The following is an 11409-nucleotide window of genomic DNA, read 5'->3' as shown; positions in this document are numbered from 1 at the left end:
TACCCCGTGTGTGGACTAACCTTCATCTGTTCCATCTCACTCCCTTCTACCACGTGGGTGGACTAATCTCCATCTGTTCCATCTCACTCCCATCTACCACGTGGGTGGACTAACCTCCATCTGTTCCATCTCACTCCCTTCTACCCCGTGTGTGGACTAACCTCCATCTGTTCCATCTCACTCCCTTCTACCCCGTGTGTGGACTAACCTCCATCTGTTCCATCTCACTCCCTTCTACCCCGTGCGCGTGGGTCCAATCTCCATCTGTTCCACGCCCGCTGACCTCGAGTGACCTTCGTGATGTTTTGCTGCCGGCGCTGCCTGGCTCAGGTCCACCTGTCGTGCCCGCTGTGCCGGCGCCGTGTGGCCACGTGGCACCGCACGATGGCACGCCGCGGATCGCTGGTGGACTCTGGCCTCTGGGACAGCGTGCGGCGCTCCTTCCCCGAGCGCTGCCGGCGCCGCTTGCGCGAGGAGGGGACGTGCGCCGGGAGCCCCTGGCGTGGCGCCCGTGGTGGTGGTGGTGGTGGTGACGACGACGACAGCGACGACGACGGCGAAAGAGGTGGACAGGGCGAGCGTGTGGGTGGCAGCAGAGGACGGGAAGATGGCTGTGAAGGTGAGGTGGCGGTGGTGGCGGTGGTGGTGGTGGTGGTGGTGGGGGAGATTGTGGCGATGGTGGTAGACGTGATGATGGTGGCGGTGGTGATGATGGTGGTGATGATAGTGGTGATGATGGTGATGTTGATGGTGGTGGGGGAGATTGTGACGATGGTGGTAGACATGATGATGGCGGCGGTGGTGATGATGGTGACGGTAGTGATGATGATGGTGGCGGTGGTGATGATGGTGGTGATGATGGTGATGTTGATGGTGGTGGGGGAGATTGTGACGATGGTGGTAGACGTGATGATGGTGGCGGTGGTGATGATGGTGGTGATGATGGTGGTTATGATGGTGATGTTGATGATGGTGGTGGTGGTTGGGGAGATTGTGACGATGGTGGTAGACATGATGATGGCGGCGGTGGTGATGATGGTGGTGAAGATGGTGATGTTGATGATGTTGGTGGTGGGGGAGATTGTGACGATGGTGGTAGATATGATGATGGTGGCAGAGGTGATGATGATAGTGGCGGTGGTGATGATGATGGTGGCGGTGGTGATGATGATGATGTTGATGATGTTAATGTTGATGATGTTGATGATGGTGGTGGTGGGGGAGATTGTGACGATGGTGGTAGACATGATGATGGCGGCGGTGGTGATGTTGATGGTGTTGGTGGGGAGATTGTGATGATGGTTGTGGACATGATGATGGTGGTGGTCATGATTGTGACATTGGTGATGGTGGAGGAGATTGTGACGATGGTGGTGGTGGAGGTAGTAGTCGTGGAGGTAGTTGTGGTGGTGATAGCGGTGGTGGCGATTGTGGTGGAGGTGGTGATGATGGTGGCGATGATGATGATGGCGGTGGCTGTATATATTTCCTTTTGCGTCCAATGTGTCCGTGCTTGCGCACCACTGCTAATGCAGCAGCAACAGCAGCATCGTCAAACAATTTGTGTCACGTACGTACGTACGTACGGAGGTGCGATTAGCGTAACTTTTATCATGCTGCACCGCCCTTAATAGGCGCTCGCTGACACCTAATTCGCGGCGCGTGCAGTCTGGTCTCCGTTGTCAGGGCACCGACAGTCGCTGTGTGAACCGGGAGAGTTGGGCCGCGAGTTCAGATCCATGTGGAATAAGGTACCGGGGGTGGGCGGGGGGGGTGGTTCCTTACCTACCTCTCATTCACTTGTTGTAACCCACTCATCATCGTCGTCGTTGTTACAACTCCACTCGTTCAACTTCAGGTAAGCCTCACGGAGTCTCAGTCTGCAGGGTCCTGCCACTTTGGTGGGATGTTAACTACCTCGCCTGGTCTCCAGGTAGTCGTGGGTTCCATCGCCACCTTGACGATGCCCGCTGTATGTTTGGAGTTTCCACGTTCTCCCCGTGGGCGCGTGGATTTTTTCTCCGGGTCCTCCGGTTTTTCCCTCCACGTTTAGGATGGGTACGCGTTCGCAGCATTTGCGCGGCGATTTGGGTGGCGAACGATGAGCCAGCTAGTTGAGCCATCGTGTGTGATAGCAAGGGTAGCTTCTGAAATAAGGGTTACATGGTTTAGCAGGTCTTTGCCTGGTAAACTGAAAAAAATGTTTATTTTTATATTTTTGGGGTCTTTCGATAAAGTCACGTAGATGGGTTAAAAGAAAATTTAAAAAAACTACGACGTTTTTTTTTTCAGCCAGATGACGACCTCTTGCGTTGCGATCAAAACGTCGTAGTTTTTTTGTTATTTTTGTTATTTTCTTTGAACCTATCTAGGTAACGTAGAAGGTAAATAATAAAATAATAAAAATAAAACTTAATAAAATACAATTCTCACGACGTTTCGGCCACAACGGAAGCAGCCGTCCTCAGGTGAAGAACAGGTCTGTCGGAAAGACAGCGTCTGAAAGAACAGGTCTGTCGGAAAGACAGCGTCTGAATGAACAGGTCTGTCGGAAAGACAGCGTCCGAATCCGACAGACCTGTTCTTGGACCGGAGGATGGCTGCTTGCGTTGTGGCCCAAACGTTGTGAGAATTGTATTTATTTTTATTATTTCCCTTCTACGTGACTTTACCGAAAGAACCAAGAAGATGAATCCCTGCAGTCACGAAAGCTTTAAGTCAAGTTTATCTTTTCAATTCGAGATTTGAAGCTTTCGTGACTGCAGGGATTCAAACTTCTTCTTGGTTCTTTCGGTAAAGTCACGTAGAAGGAAAATAATAAAATAATAAAAATAAAACATAATAAAATACAATTCTCACGACGTTTCGGCCACAACGCAAGCAGCCATCCTTCACCTGAGGACGGCTGCTTGCGTTGTGGCCGAAACGTCGTGAGAATTATTTAATGATGTTTTATTTTTATTATTTTATTATTTTCCTTCTACGTGACTTTACCGAAAGAATCAAGAAGATGAATCCCTGCAGTCACGAAAGCTTTAAATCGAAGATTCATACTCTTTGTATTTTTTTCCGGTAAAGTCTCGTAGGTAAAAAAATGAAATAAATGAAAACAACTCAATTAAATCACGACGTTTCAGGCGCGACACAAGCCTCCGTCATCAGGTTGGGACAACGTAGGAAAAGCACAATCGCTTAATATATATATAATTCCTTGTCACAGCCATCTCTTAAGACACACTTAAGTGGTTGTGCTTTCGCTACATTACACAAGAGATTAGTCCACACACGGGGTAGAAGGGAGTGAGATGGAACAGATGGAGATTAGTCCACACACGGGGTAGAAGGGAGTGAGATGGAACAGATGGAGATTAGTCCACACACGGTGTAGAAGTCAATAAGAAGGAACAGATGGAGTTTAGTCCACACACGGGGTAGAAGGGAGTGAGATGGAACAGATGGAGATTAGTCCACGCACGGTGTAGAAGGGAGTGAGATGGAACAGATGGAGATTAGTCCACACACGGGTAGAAGGGAGTGAGATGGAACAGATGGAGATTAGTCCACACACGGGGTAGAAGGGAGTGAGATGGAACAGATGGAGATTAGTCCACACACGGGGTAGAAGTCAGTAAGAAGGAACAGATGGATATTAGTGCTGCTACTCGCTAATGACACTGGGCCCAGCAGCAACCTGTTAAGAGGCTACACCCGGAGTGAGTGGAGGGGGTGGTGGTGGTGGAAATCTTCGTGTCTGTGTGTCCCCGCCCTCCCCCCCCGTGGGTAGTTTGAGTCGGAGCGCCGTGCTCGCCAGGAGGAAGAACAGCGAGCGTCCGAGATGTTCATCAGGGAGCTGCTCACCGTGGAGGAGGCGCAGAGACGTCCACCGCCGGTGAGCGCAGATGCTCACCTCGCAAGCTCGCCAACGCCGAAGGCTCGCACACCATCAGAGGCCACTGCCGCCAAGCGGAGACACTCACCTACACTCACCCGCAGCTCACCCACAGCTCAACTAAACTCACCTACACTCACCTACAACTCACCTACAACTCACCTACACTCACCTACACTCACCTACACTCACCTACACTCACCTACAACTCACCTACACTCAACTACACTCACCTACACACACCTTCACTCAACTACACTCACCTTCACTCACCTTCACTCACCTACACTCACCTTCACTCACCTTCACTCACCTACACTCACCTACACTCAACTAAACTCACCTACACTCACCTAAACTCACCTACACTCACCTACACTCAACTACACTCACCTACACTCACCTACACTCACCTACAGCTCAACTAAACTCAACTACACTCAACTACACTCACCTACACACTCACCTACACTCACCTACACTCACCTACAGCTCAACTAAACTCAACTACACTCAACTACACTCACCTACACTCACCTACCCTCACCTACACTCGCCTACACTCAACTACGCTCACCTACAGCTCAACTACACTCACCTACACTCACTTACACTCACCTACACTCACCTACACTCACCTACACTCAACTACAACTCACCTTCACTCACCTACAGCTCAACTAAACTCACATACACTCACCTACACTCACCTTCACTCACCTACAGCTCAACTAAACTCACCTACACTCACCTACACTCACCTTCACTCACCTACACTCACCTACAGCTCAACTAAACTCACCTACACTCACCTACACTCACCTACACTCACCTTCACTCACCTACACTCACCTACAGCTCAACTAAACTCACCTACACTCACCTACACACACCTACACTCACCTACACTCACCTACACTCATCTACAACTCAACTAAACTCACCTACACTCACATGCACTCACCTATTGCTGAACTAAACTCACCTACACTCACCTACACTCACCTGTACACTCACCTACACTCAACTACAGCTTCACTAAACTCACCTACACTCACCTACACTCACCTACACTCACCTACAGCTCAATTAAACTCACCTACACTCACCTACACTCACCTACACTCAACTAAACTCACCTGCACTCAACTAAATTCACCTAATGTTGAACTAAACTCACCTACACTCACCTACACTCACCTTCACTCACCTACACTCACCTACAGCTCAACTACACTCACCTACTCACTCACCTACACACTCACCTGTACACTCACCTGTACACTCACCTGTACACTCATCTACACACTCACCGACAGCTCACCCACACTCACCTACAGCTCACTCAAACTCGCCCAGACACCCACAGATCCCAGAATCTGCTCGGTATGCGTTGGCTGCTGTGCTTTTGTGTGTCCAGATGTCACCCTTCAAGAGGCTGAGGAGAGAGCGGTTTTACACCGTACGGCTCCCGGTGTCCCGGTACACAGCGCTCATCAACGCTCACCCACACACACTCACCCAGCCACACTCACTGATTCACGCTCACCCACCCACACTCACCCACGCTCACCCACCCACCCACACTCACCCACCCACACTCACCCACCCACACTCACTGATTCACGCTCACCCACCCACACTCACCCACGCTCACCCACCCACCCACACTCACCCACCCACACTCACCCACCCACACTCACCCACACTCACCCACACTCACCCACCCACACCCAGCCACGCTTACCCACCCACCCACACTCACCCACCCATGCTCACCCACACCCACCCACACTCACCCACACTCACCCACCCACCCACACCCACGCTCACTCACCCACCCACACTCACCCACTTACCCACCCACACTCACCCACGCTCATCAACGCTCACCCACCCACACTCACCCACGCTCACCCACCCACACTCACCCAGCCACACTCACTCACCCACCCACACTCACCCACCCACGCTCACCCACACTCACTTACTCACGCTCACCCACGCTCACCCACGCTCACCCACGCTCACCCACCCACACCCACCCACACACGCTCACCCACCCACGCTCACCCACACTCACCCACCCACCCACACTCACCCACCCACCCACCCACACTCACCCACCCACACTCACCCACACTCACCGACACTCAACCACCAACCCACACCCACCCACGCTCACCCACCCACACTCACCCACACCCACCCACACCCACCCACACTCACCCACCCACATTCACTCACCCACCCACACTCACCGATGCTCACTCACCCACACTCACCCACACTTACCCACCCACACCCACCCACACTGACCCACACTCACCCACACTGACCCACACTCACCCACACTCACCCACCCACACTCACCCACACTCACCCACACCCACTCACCCACACCCACCCACCCACACCCACTCACGCTCTCCAACGCTCACCCACCGCTCAGGGCTACCACCGGTGACGATTATCTGTACCGGTCCTGGGCCTCCCCTAGGTCGACTCAAATGAGTACCTGGTGCTGTGTGTGTAGTCAACATCGCCACTGGGGAGACAAAGGCGGCCGGGCGTGGTGCTGGCCTCCCACCCCCTCGTGCGTCGTGCAGGCCTTCATAGGTGCTCGCTAACAGCACTTGCCAAAACAATCTCTTAAGGCCACTAACCCGGCGACACGAGTTCGACACGCGCTAGCTTCACCTACATCAGCTGAGCCTACAAATGAGCAGTTGGTGTAGAGGTGTGTGTTCTTTGGTTCTTTCGGTAAAGTGACGTATAAAGATAAAATAATAAGATAATTGTTTTTTTTACCCTTCTATCTGGCAACAAAACTGACACCTTTTTACAAGGAGTCATGTTTGCATAGACCGCAATACCTGCAGTCATAATACAGGTATTGCGGTCTATGCAAACATGACTCCTTGTAATAAGGTGTCAGTTTTGTTGCCAGATAGAAGGGTAAAAAACCAATTATCATATTTTTACTGGCAAATGAGGTTCCCATAGTATAAAATAATAGATTAAATACTAGCATGCTACGACGTTTCGATTGCAACACAAGCGATCGTCATCATCAGGTATGAATGAAATAGCAACAAAAAATCTAACCAGAAAACTATAGACAGACATATAAGCAGACAGATATCACCGAGATACACACAGAGAGAGAGTAACACAGGTACAGAGAGGGAGATCGTCTCTGTGGCGAGGCCTTAAATAGACAGAGGGGGGGGGGGGGCGGAGGCAGAGAGAGGGAGGGGTTAGAGAAAAAATAACATGTCAATGAGTACGAAGAGACGCGTGGTCAAGTACGCAAGCTTGAACATTAGGAGAGAGGGATAAAGAACACACTAAATTAAATAACCTAGCAAAATATCGAAATGTTATGTAATACAACACAGAGAGTCGGTCAACACACAATTAACGCATAGCCTGGTCGATTACTCTCTCTGTGTATCTTGGTGATATCTGTCTGCTTGTATGTCTGTCTATAATTTTTGATTTAAAGCTTTCGTAACTGCAGGGATTCATCTTCTTGGTTCTTTCGGTAAAGTCACGTAGAAGGGAAGTAATAAAATAATACAAATAAAACATAATAAAATTAAATTTATTATAATTTTATTATGTTTTATTCTTATTATTTTATTACTTCCCTTCTACGTGACTTTACCGAAAGAACCAAGAAGATGTCTGTCTATAGTTTTCTGGTGAGATTTTTTGTTGCTATTTCATTTATACCTGATGATGACGATCGCTTGCGTTGCAATCGAAACGTCATAGTATGCTATTATTTAGTTTATTATTTTATCTTTATACGTCACTTTACCGAAAGAACCAAAGAATAATTCCTGCAGTCACGAAAGCTCCAAAATTAAGATAGAGGTGTGTAGTCAACATCGTCACTGGGGAGACAAAGGCGGCCGGGCGTGGTGCTGGTAGCCACCCACCCCCTCGTGTGCCACAGTGCCGGTAGCCTTCGTAGGCGCCTGTTCGCTTACAGCACTTGCCCCAACAGTCTGTTAAGGCTACACGGTGGCGGGGTGGGGGGGGATCTTTGTCTTTTGTGTCCGTCCGTGTGAGCCTGAGCCTCCGTCTCTCGCCGCAGGCCTCTGTCCGAAGTTGGGAACAGACAGAGCGGCTTCGGTGACCTGCAGCGGAAGGTCGCGACCAGACGGAGAAAGGTGACACTCACTCGCCCGCCCGCTCGTTAATTCATTCCGTCACGCACTCATTCACTCGTTCATCGCTCGTTCATCGCTCGCTGACTTGCTCGCCCGATCGCCCGCCCGCTCGCCCACCCGCTCACCCACCCGCTCACCCGCCTGCCTGCCCGCTCACCCACCCGCTCACCCACCCGCTCGCCCGCCTGCCTGCCCGCCCGCCTGCTCGCCCACCCGCTCACCCGCCCGCTCACCCACTCGCTCACCCGCTCGCTCACCGCCCTGCTCACCCACCCGCTCACCCCTCACTCTCACCCCCCCGCTCACCGACCCGCTCACCCGCCCGCTCACCCACCCGCTCGCCCGCCTGCCTGCCCGCCCGCTCGCCCACCCGCTCGCCCACCCGCTCACCCCCCCCGCTCACCCACCCGCTATCCCCCCCGCTCACCCCCCCGCTCACCCACCCGTTCACTCACCCGCTCACCCACCTGCTCACGCACCCGCTCACCCGCCCGTTCGCCCGCCTGCCTGCCCGCCCGCTCACCCCCCCGCTCACCCACCCGCTCACCCACCCGCTCACCCCCCCCGCCACCTCTCCGTGCGTTTGCCTGCCGCTTCGACGCTACCCCCGGCGTCGGCTCTCCCCCTCCTACACCCTCACCCAACCCCCCCCTTCCCCCCCACCGCACTGACCAGCGTGGTGAAGTATGGTCAAGCCACCCCCCCCCGTGACCGACACAGCACGGGGGAGGCCCGTGGGGGGGGGGGCGTTGGGGGGTAAAATGTGGATGCTCCCTTCGATGCTCAGACGTCTAGGCCAGCCTGGAAGAGTAGGCCAAACCAGGGGAACTTGTCGGCATCTCTTAACCCGGAGCTCCCCCTCTCCGCGTCCTCACCGATTGTCCCTCCCCCCCCTTCTTCTTGGTTCTTTCGGTAAAGTCACCACGTAGAAGGGAAGTAATAAAATAATAAAAATAAAACATAATAAAGTAATTCTAGATTTGAAGCTTTCGTGACTGCATGGATTCATATTCTTAGGTTTTTTTGGTAAAGTCACGTAGGTAAAACATCAAAATTAATAAAATTAAAATAAAATGAAGATCACGACGTTTCGGAGGCAACACAAGTCTCCGTCACCAGATTAGCTGCTTGATGCAGCTAATCTGGCTGTGACGGTCCCACGGTCCCACCTGATGACGGAGACTTGTGTTGCCTCCGAAACGTCGTGATCTTTATTTTATTTTAATTTTATTTTGTATTAATTTTGATGTTTTACCTACGTGACTTTACCGAAAAAACCTAAGAATACATAATAAAGTAATTCTCACGACGTTTCGGCCACAACGCAAGCAGCCGTCCTCAGGTGAAGACCAGGTCTGTCACTGTCTCCCCGACAGACCTGGTCTTCACCTGAGGGACGGCTGCTTGCGTTGTGGCCGAAACGTCGTGAGAATTGCATTTAATTATGTTTTATTTTTATTATTTTATTACTTCCCTTCTACGTGACTTTACCGAAAGAACCAAGAAGATGAATCCCTGCAGTCACGAAAGAAGCTTTAAATCGAAATAAAATACAATTCTCACAATTGTATTTTATTATGTTTTATTTTTGTATTTTATTATGTTTTATTATTTTATTACTTCCCTTCTACGTGGTAACTTTACTGAAAGAACCAAGAAGATGAATCCCTGCAGTCACGAAAGAAGCTTTAAATCGAAATAAAATACAATTCTCACAATCGTATTTTATTACGTTTGAGAATTGTATTTTATTATGTTTTATGTTATTATTTTATTACTTCCCTTCTACGTGGTGACTTTACCGAAAGAACCAAGAAGATGAATCCCTGCAGTCACGAAAGAAGCTTTAAATCGAAATGTCCCCCCCTTGTCGCTTCATCCGCCACGACTGCGACACAGACCGTGTGGAGAGAGCCGTCTGCCACCACCGCCACCGCCACCCACCAGCAACGCCACCATCACCACGGCAACCAGCCAGACCCCGCGGCAGCAGCAGCAGTGGCCGGCGACCCGCGGAACCCACGGCGCCGGCGGGGAGACCGGACACGCCTCAGCCTCCTCCGCCGCCGTTATCCAACCGAGGCCACCGCAGGTGCCGCGCGTGGTCATCAACAGGATCTGGAACCTTTTGGATCTCGCCGAGGCATCGCCGGTGAACTGGGCGACGGCGCCGGCGGTGCCGCCGAAGGGGGGTCGTGGTGGTGGCGATGCAGGCGACGGTGCTACAGCGGGGTCAGTAGCAGCAGCAGCAGCAGCAGTATCAGCAGCAGCACCACCAGCAGCAGCGGCAGCAGCGCCAGCGTTCTCATCAGTATCAGCAGCACCAACGGCACCAGCAACTGCAGTGCGGGCAGCAGTAGTATCATCAGCAGCATCGGCAGTACCAACAGCAGCAGTGCCGGCAGCAGTAGTATCATCAGCAGCAGTAGTATCATCAGCAGCATCAGCAGTACCAACAGCAGCAGTGCCGGCAGCAGTAGTATCATCAGCAGCAGTAGTATCATCAGCAGCATCAGCAGTACCAACAGCAGCAGTGCCGGCAGCAGTAGTATCATCAGCAGCAGTAGTATCATCAGCAGCATCAGCAGTACCAACAGCAGCAGTGCCAACGGCAGCAGTAGTATCATCAGCAGCAGCAGCAGTAGTATCATTAGCAGCATCGGCAGTGCCAACAGCAGCAGTGCGGGCAGCAGTAGTATCGGCGGCAGTACCGGTAGCATCAGTATCGACAGCACGGGCAGCACCAACGGCACGAGGGACTGCGGTGCGGGCAGCAGCACGGGCAGCAGTAGCATCAGCAGCAGCGATAATACCAGCAGCACCAGCAAAATCGGCAGCACCGGCAGCACCGATAATATCAGCAGCACCAGCAGAATCGGCAGCACCGGCAGCACCGATAATACCAGCAGCACCAGCAAAATCGGCAGCACCGGCAGCACCGATAATATCAGCAGCACCAGCAGAATCGGCAGCACCGGCAGCACCGATAATATCAGCAGCACCAGCAGAATCGGCAGCATCGATAATATCAGCAGCACCGGCAGAATCGGCAGCATCGGCATCACCGATAATACCAGCAGCACCGGCAGAATCGGCAGCATCGGCAGCACCGATAATACCAGCAGCACCGGCAGAATCGGCAGCATCGGCAGCACCGATAATATCAGCAGCACCGGCAGAATCGGCAGCATCGGCAGCAGCACCGACTGCAGTGCCGGCAGCACCGATAACATCGGCGGCGCTGGCAGCAGGAGAGGAGGCGGAGGGCGGGAGGGGCGAGGGAGCGGCTGCTGAGCGAGGGGTTGGCCCGGGTCGTGATCCTGACGAAGGTGGCTCTGA

General features: G+C 52.4%; 1 protein-coding gene across 1 annotated transcript; it reads left to right on the top strand.

Annotated features, from left to right (window-relative positions):
* The first annotated feature begins 354 nt into the window (after positions 1 to 354).
* Positions 355 to 11408, top strand: LOC144740321 (uncharacterized). Its single transcript, XM_078623193.1, has 6 exons — positions 355 to 619; positions 1669 to 1751; positions 3785 to 3889; positions 5310 to 5371; positions 7995 to 8070; positions 9970 to 11408. The coding sequence occupies exons 1-6, from the start codon at positions 385 to 387 to the stop codon at positions 11362 to 11364; spliced, it is 1956 nt and encodes a 651-aa protein (XP_078479319.1). The 5' UTR covers positions 355 to 384; the 3' UTR covers positions 11365 to 11408.
* The last annotated feature ends 1 nt before the right edge of the window (position 11409 follows it).

Source organism: Lampetra planeri, unplaced genomic scaffold (genome assembly GCF_965212315.1).
Source record: "Lampetra planeri unplaced genomic scaffold, kcLamPlan1.2.h2 scaffold_205, whole genome shotgun sequence".
Taxonomy (NCBI): Eukaryota; Metazoa; Chordata; class Hyperoartia; order Petromyzontiformes; family Petromyzontidae; genus Lampetra; species Lampetra planeri.
This window is presented reverse-complemented; position numbering and strand designations above follow the sequence as displayed.

Coding starts and splice junctions, on each gene's coding strand:
- LOC144740321 (XM_078623193.1), top strand. CDS start 385: ATGGCACGCCGCGGATCGCTGGTGGACTCTGGCCTCTGGGACAGCGTG. Junction 620..1,668: donor ACGGGAAGATGGCTGTGAAG/GTGAGGTGGCGG, acceptor CGGCGCGTGCAG/TCTGGTCTCCGTTGTCAGGG. Junction 8,071..9,969: donor TCGCGACCAGACGGAGAAAG/GTGACACTCACT, acceptor ACTGCGACACAG/ACCGTGTGGAGAGAGCCGTC.